The sequence below is a fragment of the Peromyscus eremicus genome, chromosome 18 (genome assembly GCF_949786415.1).
Source record: "Peromyscus eremicus chromosome 18, PerEre_H2_v1, whole genome shotgun sequence".
Classification (NCBI taxonomy): domain Eukaryota; kingdom Metazoa; phylum Chordata; class Mammalia; order Rodentia; family Cricetidae; genus Peromyscus; species Peromyscus eremicus.
In genome coordinates this window covers 8,787,763-8,804,966 of record NC_081434.1, presented here as the reverse complement: position 1 = coordinate 8,804,966, position 17,204 = coordinate 8,787,763, and the positions used below count along the sequence as shown (strand labels likewise).

Sequence of the window (17,204 nt, the reverse complement as noted above, 5' to 3'; positions counted from 1 at the left end):
AGGAGAGGTACTAGGCAACGGTTTCCCAGAGCAAATGCCAGAACCACATGGAGGGCTTACTACAAAGCATGTTGGCTAAAGCCCCAACTCAGAAGTTTTGAGGAGGCAAATGGAGCAGCTGCGTTTCTAGTGAGTTCCCAGGTGAGGCAGATGCTCATGGAGGCCATGCAATGAGACATGCTGTGGGAGGTTCCCTGCATGAAACTGCTGGTCAGCGTTTGGGATCCCAGGAATACGACCTGGAGAACTGATTGAAAAACAAGTCTCCAGTAGCCCCGCTTTTCCTCTCAGATAAATAGGTCAATAAAAAAAAACAAACAAACAACATTTCAACAACAAATATTATATCAAAATCTATCTGTAGATGAGTTCTTATTTTATTTTGGTTCTCTGAGACAAGGTCTCACATTGTAGCCCAGGCTATATTGGAACTCACTAGGTAGTTCAGACTGACCTCAAACTCACAGTGATTCTCCTGCCTCAGTGTCCTAAATTCTGGGATTACAGAATGAGCCACTATTGCCCCATTTGTAGAGATGACTTTTCAAGGTAAAAATTAATCCACGAGCGGTGGGGACATCTGCACTTCCTCTTCCAGGGACCAGCCCTTGGCATTTGTGCAAGTGTTGGCCATTTTATCAGAGTCTAGGCAGCACGGCACCAGCCCTGCATTCTCATACCTGTAGTCCACGGTGGAAATTTCCAGAACATATTTTAGCACAAACACACCCAGGAGCTGCTAAAGACTCTGCTGTGGGGAGGTGAAGGCTGAAGGAATGTACGAATGCCCTCCTTTCCCCTGGCCTTGAGGATTCCTAGAGGCTTTCTTGTGGCCTGGGGTACAAGGAGTCCCCAAGTTCCAAAGGCCATAGCGGAGGAGAAGTCTCCTAGGGCATAAAGGGCAGACAAGCCAGAAGGGAAACCTACAGTAGTCACTGCATGGTGGGCAGCCACACTGGAAAGTAAAACAGTCTTCAGGAAACGGAGAAGAGAGGCATTTTTATAAAGAAACTTTATTACCTAACTTCTGTATACGACAAATGTAGGAAAAGGTTTCATGTCACTTTTCAAAAGTTTTAAACTATTAGGAGAAAAGTTGTTAAAAAGCATTCTAAGCCAAGAGTCATACACAACCTTCAGAACAAATTGTACTAATTCGCATTGTTTTTTCATATCAAAAGCAAGGCGTTTTAGGCAACATAGGGAGGCTTGGTTCCAACTGCTCTGTCATTTGCATTGAGATTTTAAACACCTAGAAATGAAAAGTCTGAGTACACGGAATACAACTGATGTTGCTGCCTTCTGATCTCTTCGGGATGCTCATCTGGACACACTTCCTGCCTACCAGCAAATCTCTGCATTGCCCAATGGCGCACTTGGAGCTGGGGATGCGGACACGGAAGACCATGCATCCCTGTGTTAAATGGCAGAACTCTCGCAGATCACATACACCTCACCATATTGCCTCAGTTCACTGCACTCCATATCCTGAGAAAGTAAATCTACCCGCTCGACAGCTGACATTATTGCTCACTGACATTTTAGCAATATATTTCTTTAACGTTAGACAGAAATATACTGAAATCTGATACCACTTAAGCCCAAAAAGCAATCTGGAATTAAACAGCATACACACATCTTTCTTTCAATGGATATTATATATTTTTTAAAAGTTGGTGCTGGAAGAAGCTGGCTTTTGTTAAAAAAAAAAAAAACAGTAACAGAAAGCAGGGTTCTTGTTATTATTATGGTCTCTTTGTGTGTGTGTGTGTGTGTGTGTGTGTGTGTGTGTGTGTGTGTGTATACGTGTGCGAGCGCATTTAATGCTACAGCACTATAAAAATGAAAGGAGAGTAAGAACCCAAAGTCTCTGGGGAGGAAGAAACTCCTCATTTATCTTCTTTTGTCTACTCCAACACTGTGGCTTATATCCAAGGAACCCTGGGGAGGCTACAGATAGGAGTGGGCAGGAAGGGCTGTGTGTGTCTCTGAAGGATAGATGCCAAGTTGTGCTAATGCCATGAGAGACCCATGTCTGTCCTTAGCAACCCTACATGGGATCATTCATGGTGTTGCAAAGACTCCTACAGTAATCTGGATGCCTTGTCTTAAATTTTCCTCTTGTTTCTAAAGGAGAGCAAAACCTGTGAAGTCCAGAGTAGCCCTGGGCTTGGGGTGAAACATCTGGTTGGGCAGGGACTGGTGCTCAGGTGACTTTCCTGTTTGTCCCTGTTAACATGAACTTCTCTAGAACTGTGGGACAATGAAGACTCATCAGGATGCCAGGACCCCCAGGAGGTACCCGGAGAAGCCCAGAAGCTTCCAGACATGGGCATCTCACCTTGACTTGTCCCAACTTTTCCTGCTTGCTTCTCATTGTGTCTACAGCTGTCACATGTTTACCCTCGCCATTTGTCATGAGTGCTTATGAGGAAAGATGCCAGTCTTCATAAAAAAAAATTAGAAACATAAATACCTTTTAAAGGAGAATTTCAGAATCAGCATTCAAAATCACAATGTTGATTTGTGAGATATGACACTCACACCTGGCTACAGTGTTTGGTAACGTCTATCATCTTTGTTCAGCACTGTGAAAACCTCAAGCAACCATGCAGAGCTTCTCCAAGCAAAACTTGCCATATTGCTACAAGGAAGAAGTCTGGCTTTCTGTCTATCTGTTTCCATGCCAACCAACCGAATCCACCTCTGCTTCTTCCCATATCGAATGCCTGCGCTACGGCCTTCGAGGTGATTAAACCACATCATTGTGACTTACAAATACTGATCTTAATTGTATAGCAATATAGTCATTTTGCCCTGAGAATATCAATATATTTTATAAACATATGAGTCCTATTGCGTACATGAAGATATAGGCACAATGAGGCTAAATGGCTTGTCCCTTGTACACACAGTGAAGTGTGGAACTTGGGCCTGACTATCCTGTCTTAATGCCCAACATCTTTCCACAGGCCGCCTGATGCTATGTATAAGTTTGGTTTAGGTGTGGTACCTGTAATATTCTATTGGCCTTTTTTGCACAGCATGGGATTATTTAGTACTCAAGACTTCATATTTGGTCTCTGATCTTTCTCTTTTCTACCGCCTTGATGAAGTATGTTGTCCCCCCATATTTTATTTTGCACTGGGTAATCTTCCAAAATGCTCACCCAGATGTAGTTTTCATAGGTGTGGAGAGAAATGCTTATACAAAGGCAACAGGCAAGAATTCTTCTTTGTGAGCTCTGGACAAAACCAGGGTGCAGCATTTTACAGCTGTCTTACATTCCGCTATTGTCAATGGGAAATAATATAAAATAAAGACCTGCCCACGAGGTAACGTTTACGTCTCTGCCACAACCCTCAGAGAGCCCGCTCAGATCTGGCAACAATCTAACATAAGGAACGACTTTAGACCTTCACACCCTTTTAGTGAGAAAAAACCTTAGCTCAGACTTTCCACAGAGCCTAGAAATCTAAGACATCACTCCATCTTTATCCTAAGGCCACATGTCTGGATGCCCTGGCTTTCCCAGCTCTGCTCTCTGCCCCTGAGCACCAGCTCTCTGATATCTCCTTAGGAGACCAAACAGCCTCCACCTCTTAGACAAAAGGGGCAGGCATACCCACCACAAAACCAAAGGAAGGTATGTGCTGGAAGAAAACAAAGCCAAGGCCACTTAGAAGCTTGTGGAAAAGCTCCACAAAGCTATCTCCACTTGCAAGACCCACACATAGTTCTTGACCTCGCCAACAGCAGAATACATGGATGGGCAGAACTCCCGTCTAAGAGAGAGAGAGAGAGAGAGAGAGAGAGAGAGAGAGAGAGAGAGAGAGAGAGAGAGAGAGAGAGAGAGAACAATTTCATTAGCATAAACTGCCCTTATAGCTTCTGAAAAAATAACTCTGCTAAGATAAACCATTCTTTTTGGTTTTTCAATCAGCTGTGCATTAAGTACACTTTGTTCCCGCCGCTCTCCCGGATTCTACAGCTCTGCTCTGTCTGCCGATGCTGGGCTGCCATTCTCTCTGCCGCCGCCACCGCCGCCGCCACCTCCTTCTGCCTCACTGCTGTCTGTGGGCGCGAAAGACAAGGAGGGCCGAATTGATGCAGTATCTTTTGCCGGTCGGACGAGGTCCATCATCAAAAATGTGCCCGAGATGGGCGCCACACTGCAAGAAGGAAAGGCTGTTTAAGGCAGACGCACGCACAGAGTAGGTTGAGGGGAATGCGTGGTAAGCATTTTCAAGTGGAGGGCTGGCCTGTGTAGAAATGATGGAAAGCATCCTGGACCATTTCTAATCTGCCTGTCCATAGCTGCTGAGACGGTTTCAGACAGGCTTTGTACCACATGCCGAGAATAAAGAACACTGGAATTGTGCGTATCAGAAATCCTTTCGGAGCCACTGTACAGTTTGATCTGTGAACTCTCTCAGCCAGCTGGAAAAAGGCTGCAGCATTTTTTTTTTTTTGAATTGAATTGACCCTTGCTCTCCCCTTGTAAGAAACAGGGCAGAGTGAAATCTCTTCCCCCTGGCATGACTTTTGGCTTTGGATGGGTGGGTTTCAGATATGCGGAAGTCCACTGGAAAAGATACTGTTTAACTGGCCATGACAGAGGGTGATGGTTGTTTTCATGGGCAGTAAAACTTAACATCAGCACTGGATGCTCTCGGGAGGTTTATGTCAGGGTCGCCAAAGCTGCAAGTGTGTAGGTGGAAAGTCCCCAGGCCACACAGTTGCTCTTTCCTAGCGTCCAGTCGGTGGATTGTCACACTGTCCCACCCCCAAATGAACTAAATATGCAGAGAAGAAAGAGGCTGTTCATCAAAACACCGAGGAAAAGAGAGAGGCAGAGGGAAGGGCAGTCGTTATGCTGAGTCTAAAAGACAGGATGCAGTGGCTGGATGCGGCTTCTCCGCAAAGACTGGCTACCGAATAAACGCCTGTGCTCACTGTTTTGAAGCTGAGTGGAGCTCTAGATGGTAACATGTACCACACACACACACATCTCCCATGTGTGTGGGACAGGGGAAGGAGATGGAGGCATCAGTGAACCGCCTTCAACAGGCTTGGAAAACAGAGGACTCGCTCATCATGCAGCCAAGAAGCCAATGGCTGGACTCAGTGCTTTCCACTGACTTGTTTAAATGGCAACTACGGCACACCTGTGACGTGCCAGGCACTGTCCTCCACTCTGAAGACTCAGGCAACAATCCCTGGCCTCTGCACACTTATTTACCAGTGGGAGATACCAACAGTAAACTAGAAAATCACCCATCAAGTGTGGCCGGTAGAAATGAGCCTAGGGGAGCAGACGGTGGGGCGGGGGGGGGGGGGGGAATGTATCAAGGTGTCAGAAGGCCTCCTTGGTGGCTTTGGAAACACACGTGAGGGAAGTGGCCATGGGAGGAAGGAGTGAAGATTTAGGTAAACATTCAACAGGGATGGCTTATGGATGGCTTACTCTATTCCTCCCATTGAGAAGGGCGTATGGATTGATAAGGGACTGGGGTTGAACTACAAGTGCAGAGGAGACAGAAATGATGGAGGGTTCTCATGACAGCAGAAATGCCTAGGTCCTCAGTTACTCCCTCCGAAGGTGCTAAGCTCGATCCAAAAGGGTCCCCTAGTCACCAATAACCAGCACCAACAGCAGCTCTAGCTCCTTGGCGTTTCCATGTTAGAGGGGCATCCTATACTACTGATAACATACTGTGTCCATTTATTGAAGAACTAAAAATGACCCCTGAACTGATTTGATCAATTGCCTGGAAAATATGAAACAGGCCAAAAAAAAAAAAAACACCCAAATCTTCCATTATTTTACCACATTCTGTGCAGGTTTAGGTAATATCGAAGATGACAGTTCAGATTGCTTTTCCTTTCTATAAACAACCATGGCCAAATATTCAGGGATCAGCAGCTAAGATACAGAAGGAAAACTCCATATGCTCGCCCTGTGGACACAGGAAAACACCTATTTCTGCCCTGCCACGGCATTCAAGGAGCAGGCCGACAGGAACGAGTATTCGCAGTGACTGATCTCATGTGCAGATCGGGCGCTTTGATCACTCAGCATCTGAGAGGGGAGGCCTGCACATAAAAGCCCGAGGTGGGGGGGGTGTGCGCAGGCGTGCATGTGCGCACAGGCGTGCATGTGTGCACGCGTGTGCATCAATAGTTATCGAAGGAACACAGCTTGCTGGGCAAAACAAACCACGCTGCTTCCATTCATTAACCGTCTCGCACGAGCTCGCCTCCCTCTCAAAAAAGTGTGATAAGGACAGATTTGAAGCCAGGTGGAAGTTACGTGGTCTTCGCTGCCTACATCATTTTTTTTTTCCAGAAAACCAAATGGCAGACATTCGATCTGTTGAACTAAATTGATTTTCAATGTCCTTTTGTCTGCTAACTAGTAACCGGTCCTCTGATTGAACAGAAAGGCAAGTTCCACTTTCAAAATGTATCCCTGATACAGGTAAAAAGTAAAGAGAAAAGACACAGGAGACAGCAAACTACAGATGACATCAGGGTGCCTGCCACAAGAGACTCTCTAGAGCAGTGGTTCTCAACCTGTGGGTCACCACCCCTTTTGGGGTCGCATGCCAGATATCCTGTGTATCGGATATTTACATTATGATTCATCACAGCAGCAAAATTACAGTTGCGAAAGTAATTTTACGGTTGGGGGTCACCACAGCACGAGGAGCCGTGTCCAAGTGTGACCTGGTTCGGAAGGTTGAGAAACCACGGCCAGGCTCGCAGCATGCCAGGTGGCAGAGGGTAGGGTAGCACAGGTGTCCACGTCTCTCTCCGCCACCGCACTGGTGCCTGCCATTCATGGCCTGCTGTCTTTCGGGAATGACTACCCACCCAGCAGGCTTCCTCTCAGGTATACAGGTCTGGGCATAAAGAGTACACAGGACAAAGGGAGCGCACATGGAGCCCATTCCCTCCAGCTTCGAGCCCCGCCGGCCTGAGTCTGTGATGATGGATGGAAGTTGTCAGTGATACATTGTTTCCTTAGCCGCCTGCGAGCTCTGCCTCCCTGGCCCCAGCCAATTGGCAACGCGCTGGGATCACTCAGCACACATGGTAGTAACTGAAACAAACTGGTGGCCTGATGAAGAAATCTCTGAAACCTGCTGTTAGTGATTTCATCCAGGATAGAATCTCTAGAGTGTGTGTGCTTTCAGAGTTCTCTTGGTGCTTACGCAGCTCTTTATTTTTCCGGGGGAAGACTGCACCTGAACACTCTGGTCTTTATTCCAAAGGTGCACGTGAAAACAGTTCAAAAGGGAAAATCAATTCGCGGGGGGGGGGGGGGGGGGGGGGGGGGGGGAGGTAGGGGGAGAAGTCCATCCTCCCTTGGGCTCGCCATCAGGAATGTTCAGGAAGGGAGCCTGCAAAGAACCAGAGAAAGGGTCTCCTAGAGAAGAGACCAAGAATCCAGTTTAACTTGAGTCCTCAGAACCTGCCTGCAGGTCCCAAATATGGGTCTAAGAAACCCAAGTGGTGCATTCCCTACAGTGGCACAGCACTGACAGATTTCCCACTAGGCGAGGGGCCTTCCTCCCCGATGCTCTGGGACGCGTGGGCTTTTCAACTGCCAATTTCTCTCAAGTGTTTGATCTACAGCGGGAAGAACTTTCAAAGCTAGGCTTTTATACTCGGGCACATGGCAAGAAGGGAAAGAGAAGAAAAGAGTTTTCAAAAGAAAGGCAATTTACTCTGCGTTTAGTGCTGTTTCCTCCCATGGTTCCTCAGGGCACCTGTGTGCAAGGAGGGGCCCCCGTTTCTCCGGGCTTGCAATATTAATCTTTTGTCAAGAAGACGATTGTGAAGTCACCAGGTTAGGATTATGGTTTTACTGAAAGATCAAGAAAAAGAGAGATGGACTGCGAGTCTGAAGCCCCACCGTGACACCTGGGTGTCTTTAATCATCAGCAATATAGGCGTTGTCATCGGGAGAAGATTAATAAGGCTTGGAGTTTTACTGAAAATTGCTTCACTTCTGAAACGTTCTTCCTACTTGTGGATATTCACCTTCCTGTAGATGTGGTTAGTGAGGTGAATTAATAAATGATCTAAAACAAATTGAAAGGACTCTAGGGTAGGTGACAGCAGCCATGGCATCAGTAGCCAAAAGACTACAGCTTGAGTGAACTTGGTTTTGATGGTTTCCTTCAAGATTATTAAACCAAGTGAAGCCATGTATTAGGCCTGCACTCACTCCAGATGGAGAATTCCAACCTGAATTTTTTCCGATATTGCTGGGATAGGCTGACTTCGCCGGACTATCTATCACTAACTCTGAAAGCGTACCTCTTTGACTCACTTTAAGCCCCTGGCAGAGTGCTACTTACCAGCTGGAGGGGTTGGGGAGACCAGGCCAGATAAGTACTTCTGGAGCCTCTGAACCCAGAAGAGAAGCAGTGTGTCCCTCTGCGTAAAGGCAAAGGCCTTTTGAGGGCAGAGTCAAGCAGTCTGGTGAGGAGACGTGGAGGGTGGAAGAGGTGGAAATGAAGTGTGGTGGGGACAGGTCCCTGCTAGCTCCCTATGACAACAGAGAGAAACCGTGTCCTTTGCCACAGGGCCAAGCATTGGGCACCTTTTGTAAGAGGTACCTCATTTTGACCGTCTCTTTGGTCACCTCAGGACACCTTAATAAAGGCCTGACTTTCCTTAGCTGTTACTGATGCCACCTCTGCCTGGCACAAGGACAGGAGGAAGATTATTCCAATTATGAATTATAGGAATTAGACACAAGCACCAGAAATGAGGGACTTGAGAGTCAGTCTCTCCTGACTCAGTTTCCCCATGCCTTCCTTTAAAAACTTGTTTAGAGAACTTAGAACTTAAAATACGTTATGAGCAAAAGGAAAGAAGACGTGTAGTAGCCTTTAAAGCGGTTTTTTAAAAAGAGGGGACCCTGGTGAGATGGCTCATTTGGTAAAGTCATTTGCCACCGAGCCACAGGGGAATCTGGGTTCAGTCCCTGGAATCCACACATTGGAAGGAGAGAAATGACTTCTGCAAGTTGTTCTCTGACCTCCACACACACAGGCTGCAGTGTATATATTTGAAAGGGGGTTACACATGCATGCACACCTGTGCATACACACACACACACGCACACGCGCGCGTGCGCACACACACACACACACACACACACACATCCTCGTACATATGAGAGAGAGAGCTATTAGCCTTAAGAGTTTACTAGTTACCATTTACCTACACTACAAATTGCAGAGTATCATCCTGCTTATGTTATTATCTTTTGTCAAAAATTTTAGATGCATGAATAGATAATTTCAGTGACAGTTATTGCATTATCAATAATAATTAAATTTAATAAAAAAAACTATCACATTAAAGCAAATGCTGGGGAATCGTGAAGTTTTTAAACTTCTCTTCCAACGCGGCTTTTTGTAGTGACTCCCCTCCCCCATACACACCCCTGTTCAATAGCATGTTCTGGAATCAGGTTACCTAAGTGCAAGTCTCAGCTCTGCCATTAGGGCTACACCACTTTATCCAAACAACTAGCTTCTCTGGGACTCAGTTTCCCCAACTGTAAAATGAGGAGAATAAGGTTATTATGTGCATTAGCCGGGAGGACACTAGAAAATGATGCTGCGTAGGGGATGCTCAGTACAATTAAATTAGGGTTTCTGGGGCTCAAACCCAGCATGAGAGAGCTCCATTATCACGATGAGATATATTTTTCGGAGTTGGGCAAACTAGAAACATGAGTTAAATAAATGAGGAATTACGCTTTTCGGGGGGGGGGGATCTTCCTATGTGGAAGATGGTATACTTGATAAGCTTACTTTTTAACTGAAAACAGAAATGCTCAGCATGTATCGTCTACGTGTACGAAGTTGTCTAAGAACAAATTTAGTCATTAAAAGGAGAACACAAAAATTCATCGGATGGTGAGGTTCAAACAACTGTCCTTCCCTCTCAGCCATAAAAACACCACTTACTGTCTAAGAATCTTGCACCTGCTGCAGGTGAGAAGCCGGATAAAGGATAGGCAGATGAGTCCCTCGGGAAGCCCACAGGGTGGCCACTCTGCCCGTGTGGCTGCCCAACAGTACCTCTCTCTCCTCATCTATACAAAGACATCTTCCAGTCAGTACCCCAGTCCTCAGAACCTTCCTTTCACTTGCCAGGACAGATGCAAACTGAACTACCTCCTGGAGAGTATGTGGGGCTCTTTCTTGGGACAGGCATTTCAGCTCTGTCTCTTGTTACGCCACAAAATACCAGGAAGTTTCAGTCTCTCAACGCTTTAACTACTTTCGCTTCCCCCTCAAAGCATTTTCACTTTCTTCCTTAGAGGGAACATTAATTGGGGTACAGAAGAACGGGGCAGACCCAAATAGAGCATCATTGGAAATAGGGACACATATACACACCAGCGCGCACACACAGAAAGAGCGGGCTGACGAGCCTACCACTGAACTTCCACTTCTGATGGCTTCTCTCCAACCTCTACCCAGGAAAAGCCACGCCAGAGATCTTCACAGACTGCGTTTGGGTCACAGCCATTAGAGACATTACAAATAAAGACTGGGTAACAGAACTGCAGAGGAGAAGCTTTCGTTACATAAGGCTATGCAAGGCTAGACAGTGAAACCATCGCATACCCCGCAAATGCCTCATTCACCACTGTGCTAGGTCAGATGAAAGAACTCCCCGCTACCAGTCAATGACTGTTCAATGTTACTGAAGCCAATGACTGATACTGTGTGAGTCTTGCTAGACATCTGAAGATGGAGGTGCCATTCAGACTTTAAAGGGGTCCAGCATGTTTGTCTGTCCCTCTTGTGAACAGTCCCTTGGCTATCCTTACTACGTGTAAGCACAATGAGGAGCCCCGAATGTGTCTGCAGCACAGAGTGGGCCTCTACTGGGGATGTAGGTAGGGGTCAACTCACCTGAGAACAGCTTGTTTCCACCCTGTGTATCCCATGGGAAAAGTCATCTGTGAACTCGATGGCCTCAGAACTGATCACGTCGTGAAAGGAAGGCCAACCTGGGTACAACAGGCACATGGGCCCAAAGGGAGGAGACAAAATCTTGGGTTAGTTTTCGGTCTCAAGGACGATGAAGCAAGCAAAGCAAAGCCTTGGCTGTGACTAGTGCTAGGCTTCTTCAGCCTGGAAGAGAGGGTCATACAATTGCACAGCAGTTTAACCCTTTCCTCGCACTGAGACGACAGCGGAGCTGAGCTGGTGTGTTTCCTGAGACAGCCTTGGCTTAACTGGTAGTGTGAGAGCATTCCAAGATTTCCAAAGCTCTCCGTCACCACTTTCTCTTGTCTTCAGAGTCAGGAGGCATGACTTAGAAGCACTATTAATCTTCCATTGTGGCATTTTCCAAAGCAACTGATTGATCTGGATGTTATTGTTTCCAACTATTCCAGACTTCTTTAGAACAGCATGTCTTTCCAATTCTCAGTTTTATATGGTTAAAATAAAAAGGATGGTTATCCTATTAACTAGCTCCATCGACTTTCTTTCCTTGTCTAAAGTATATCTGGTACACAGCATGAATCTTGTAGGTGAACCTCTTGCTCATTTCCTAGGAAAAGTCCAGAGAACAGCATGCCCAGGCAGCTAGAGAGAGCACTATTTTTCAAATAGAACTTTCCCCTCCAATTCCCATGCATTCTGATCTTTTTTTTAAAAAATCATATTTTAAGAAACTCTCGGTGAGCAGAGCACACTTTGAATACAGTTGTGTTTGTTGGTTTGTTTTTGTAACATTTCCTCCAAAGATGTGTGAGGTCCTGAAGTTTAGTGAGGAAAGAGGTAAGAGGCTGCTGAGCTGCTGGTGTAACTAATGTTTTCTCCTTCTGAGGCCATTTGTTCCCACAGAAAGGAAGAGCCACTTAAAAACAGGGTGTTTCACTTTAGTACACACCCTGAAAGGAAACGGTACGCAAACTCCAACAACAGGATTTCCAGTTTCCAACAAATTAGCTCCTTGCCAAGTTTTCTTCAGAAACTTGCCCAAACTCCTCATTCCCCAACTCCACAAGAGTGCAGGCTTCACAGCCATGGTGAAACTTAGCAGCAGGAGCTAAAACACTCTGAGTTCCTTTATGTGAACTCGGAACTGCTAGCCACCAGGAAAGTCTTACCCTGAACATCTCACTGCTCCACTCTTCTGAGACGATGCTGTAAGGAACTCATTACCCACTGTGCTCTATAAACTCTAAAACGACCTTGAACAAATGCTAGGCTGCACCATTTGGTTTACAATGACCGTTTCACACATTCAGGTGTTCTTTGTGAAACCACAGAAGTGCCAATTGCTAACGAGGGTAAATTTCGTGGTGACACTTAAGGACATTGATAAATGAAGTCATTTATCTAGGGAGAGAAGGAAAATGGCAGTGTACTGTCCTTTTTAAACCTTGCATGGCATAACACATTGGAAAGCAGATTAAGGCACCTGATATCAGCATGGGGGTGGGGAGGGGTGTGGAGAATCTTCAGCACTTGATTCAGTAGCACAAAGATAAAAGACGAGACTCCACATTTCCCTAATTCTAAAATTCAAGATAGGAACTGAGATATGGATGGGTCTCCTGCTCCCTGCCACTCTGCTTTTTATACAGCTGCATCTTTCCTGTTTATCTGCTCCTGAGGTTTGCCAGCTTTGTTCCATGTCTTCCTCCTGACTAGGGGGTATGTGCTTGAAGGCGGTCAAGACTCACTGACTCACGGTGGCCCAGCTCAGAGTAGAGCACGAACGCTTCCCAGTAAGCATAAAGCAAAGGGGTGAATGATTGAAGCAAATCACAGAAGCCTATGAGGAGGAGGAAATGAATATGTGTGTGTGTATGTGTGTGTGTGTGTGTATTCTCACACATGCATACACACACACACACACACACACACACACACACACACCTTTCTAACACAGGGCAATAGCCAACTTAGCTCTGTCCCTGTGATGAAGATGAAGGTCTCTGCACAGAGAGGGAGGAAATTGTTTTATTGCGTACACGGAGCAGCAGAAACGTGCTGAACATTTAGGCCACCCATTTTGCAGAACTCTTTGGGAGAGAGCAGAGGATACAGATGTGGTGAGTAGAGGAACCAAAGCTAGAATCGGAAAACTTGACCTTCGCCTAGGACTCTGTTCTCACATCCCACCTATTCCTCTATAAAATGCTGAATGGTCTTTCATTTGAACACACTACTAGGAAGGAGGCCGTGTGCTTTATGGAACCGGTTTAATGTCCCATGTCACTAGGTTGACCAGGACATGGACTTTGCCTCTGGAAGCCAATAATGAATGAATAACAAATACTAATTGTTTTCATATGTCACAACTATTCAAAGGGAAAAATCCAAAAGTCATGACGGGAGTGGATCTAGTACAGAGGCTATATACATTTCTGTTCACTTATTTAAACCACTGCAAAGACAGAGCAAACTCAACTCCCCCTTAAGCAACAGCGATGAGGAAACTTAGTTATATTTGTATCTCAATTATAGTGATCTGGTTGGCCATAAAGATGCGCATTTTGTCAACTTGAGTTAAACGTTCACAATATTTTCCAAAAGACCATATTCAAGAACAGAGCATGGTAAGGAGGGTTAAAAAAAAAAAAAAAAAGCAAGGAGGTTCTCAAAGAAATTCCATCGTTGCTGGGAAACTAATGATGTCTAAATAGTTTATTTGTTGTTTACTATGCTATTAATTTTGGAGAAGACACTAAAAATAAACCTTGTAAAGATATGTCAATACTTCTCCAGTTTACAGTGTCCCTGGTCACTGTGGAAGAAAGGCAGCTTTACAAATCAGATGTTCAGTATGCCGTTCAATTCTCAGTCAGTGGACAGCGACAAGAGAAACAAGCGTCACATTCCTGTGACGGATCACATTTCTAAAGAGGACAGTGGCCACCTTCCCTGGCGAGGCCGACAAAGGAAACCACCAGTTGTTTGGCTGTGTCCCTCGGACAGTGCACGGCACTAGAAACCGAATCCATCGGAGACGTACGTCCTTGGCGACAATCACGCTGAGGACGACCATCACCCGGGAATAAATTGTCTTGTGACAGGGAGCCCAGAGTGATGACAGCGCTTTGAAAGCGGAATTCCCTCATCATGTGAAAGTATTTAAAGGAGGGACTCTTCACTGCTGTAAAAATCCTCAAAGGAGACCCTGCCCCCTCCTGCCCCCCTCCCGCCCGCCTGCTAATAACAAGGAAAGTGCTTCAAAGGGTGATAGGCAAAGACTGAAGCAATCTGCGCCTTGTTGAGAAAATTATCTTGAGCAAAAGGGAGGGGGTGGGGGGAGGGAAGTGTGTTTATGTCAGTTTTGACATTAAAGAAACATCATCTCTCCTCCTTTCTCTAGGCTTTTCCTTTTGGTCTTCCCATCCAACAAAACATCATTTGTTTTGGATGCGTTCCATGCACTTTTTAAAAGAAAAGTCATGTGAAAACCTGTATAAACAGTGGGCTGCCTCCACCCCCAGTCCGCCCCTTTGTCTCTACTTGATGAGGTCGGATTTGGGCCTATTATCATTTCATTTTCAAAGAGCATAAGCTGTGTTTTTTAGATCGCAGCCTACTAGTATCAAGAACGTCTTATTTTTAACAAATATATTCTCCCCTGGAGGAATTCTCAAGATAGCAAATAAACACAGCAACTATAAGGAAAACCGACCAACTTGGACTACAACAGTTCTGCCTTGATTTCATTCAACAACCAGGCCACGTCATCTGCAGTTGGGTCTTAATTCTTCTTGTATGTAAGGGGCAAATTTAGGACATGCTCACTGATATCTCTGACCCAAAGCAGAGGATCCAAATTTATAACACTAAGTTGTCCCTCAGTGGTTGCTCTCTACAATGCAACAGTCTTTTTTTAAATGACAATAAGATGAATTATTCCACCCTTATCCACAATACAGCGTGATATAGTTGTTCTAAGTCTATTCCCCTTAGAACCCAACGGTGGCCTGATGCTCCTCAAGTAGTGTGGAAAAAGTTGAGAGGTTCCACTTCAATGTCTTCCTAGGAAAAACCTCAGCTTCCCAGGCCTATCTCTTCCTCTTTCCTTTCAATCCTTTCAAAGATTTAAAAAAAAAAAAAAAAAAAAGCTAATTGTTAAAATTAGCAACAGGTTATAAATAAGCTGAACGCACCATGTCCACAAAGTGTGATCCTTGTCCTCCATTCTTTTTTTCTTTTTTTTTTTCTTTTTTTTTTTTGGTTTTTCAAGACAGGGTTTCTCTGTGTAGCTTTGCACCTTTCCTGGAACTCACTTGGTAGCCCAGGCTGGCCTCGAACTCACAGAGATCCACCTGGCTCTGCCTCCCGAGTGCTGGGATTAAAGGCGTGTGCCACCACTGCCAGGCTCACCCTCCATTCTTAACAAGGATGAGTATGCAGCGTCCACCACCCCTGAATTCTTCCCTCCCTGCTAAACCAGAGTGGGAATCTCAGTAAGGTGGCTGCATGATCAGTCAGTAGGCAACAGGAGAAACTTGAACAAGAATGTATTGAATCAAAAGGTAATTCTAAAATGTCATCTGAACATACATGAAGCCTGAACACACTACATTCCAGTTGGTCTTGAGCGGTATTTAGTAATGACAGCTTTTATTTGAGCCCAATTTTGGTGAAGATTCGTATTTTTAGTGTACACCAGGTCTCACAGCTCTGTAAGTCTAAATATTTCAAAATGTCTCAGTTTGAGGTTTTCAAAAGCCTGAGTCTGTTTGCGCTCCCTGACCACAATTTATCTTCTCAGCTAGACCAAGACAAATAATAAGAGGCCTCCTGCTGACAAGGATTGTTTGGGGCTTAGGTCCCTAATCCTTGCCAAATTATTCACCAGAATTGACATTTGCAGTGTGACTTCTATCTCATTTTAAAAAAGGATGATTCTCAACTCTCCTTCAAAGGCCCCATTTGGTTGCAATCTAGTCTCCCAAAAGTATTAGTAATCAACGAAATGGAGGCATGTAGCAGGGATTCACAAGACAGACGGCTCCTCATGAAATGTTTCCTCTCAATCCCCCACCTTCCCACAGGCAGCCATGACTGATAGTTTTCCTGTTTCGCTTGTTTTTTAAAGGTGCTTATTCTAATAATATCTCTTGATTCAATCACTTTAGACCTATGCTGTTCCATACAGTAGCCACTTGGAGAGAGCCACCTACCAAGTCCTCGACTTTAATCAAACATTACAGATGATGGCTGTTACATGGATGGTCCAGACCCATAGAGAACATTCTTACCATGGTTTCCACAGTACGGAAAACTTCTACCACTAGATAATGCCATTTTAGATGTTTTGAGTTGATTCTCATTGTGAAAGATGGAGATTTAGTATCCCCATCTTCAATAGCGTGCCCATTTCCAACTTTTTATGTTTATTTTTCCTTTAAAACCATCACTTGGAGATATCTGCCTCTGGGACCAGAATAAATGTCCAATAACATCAGGGGATTTATTTTGGTCACCACTTAATTTCTAGCCATCCAGCCTGGTGCCTACCAACACCAACAGTCCTCCAAAACACTGTGTCATGAAAGAACAAAGGAATGCATGGAAGACTTGTAATTTAGGGTAATACTCCTTGATTTCCCACACTGGACCTGCTCCTTCACTCATTCCGGTGACCAAGTATAACTGAACCTTCTGTGTTTCTCTTCACACAGACTTTCAAAGTTGAAAACGAATGAACGGGAAGTATGTACCTGTTTGCTCTCTACACCCTTGCTACTATACAGCTAGATAATGAGGATTACATTTCCTTCTCCCATACTGAACTGTCAAATTCCCAGGCTGACCAAAGTAAAAGTTATATTTCCTCTCCCCCCCTCAATTTCATCACTGTTAAAAGGTATACTTCCCTCCCCCCATGGGGGCGTTATAAATATTTTTATAGTATAGTGATACAAAAGTTTTCTATCAGTCAAGGTTTTCATTTTTTAATTTTTAATTAAAACATGTTAAGTATAAAAATATACAGGCTAGTAGGTACCTGTATATTAACTACTCAGATTTAACAGCTAGCTCAGTTTACAATTCTGCTTCAGATATTTCCCCCTCTTCGTTACCAAACAAATGTTATAATTACACAAACCGGACCTGACTCCAGCTCTCCACATCTATGCCTTTTGATGGCTCGAAGACAATTGTTCTGTGGACCA

The 17,204-nt window shown here is 45.0% G+C and overlaps 1 protein-coding gene across 1 annotated transcript in view; it reads right to left on the bottom strand.

Annotated features, from left to right (window-relative positions):
* Nucleotides 1-995: 995 nt before the first annotated feature.
* Msrb3 (methionine sulfoxide reductase B3) overlaps nt 996-17,204 on the bottom strand; it is a 118,753-nt gene continuing 102,544 nt past the window's right edge. The window contains 3 exon segments of the mRNA XM_059245739.1: nt 996-4,097; nt 4,099-4,173; nt 10,954-11,051. Of these exon segments, the coding sequence (XP_059101722.1) occupies nt 3,987-4,097; nt 4,099-4,173; nt 10,954-11,051 (284 nt within the window). The 3' untranslated portion in view covers nt 996-3,986.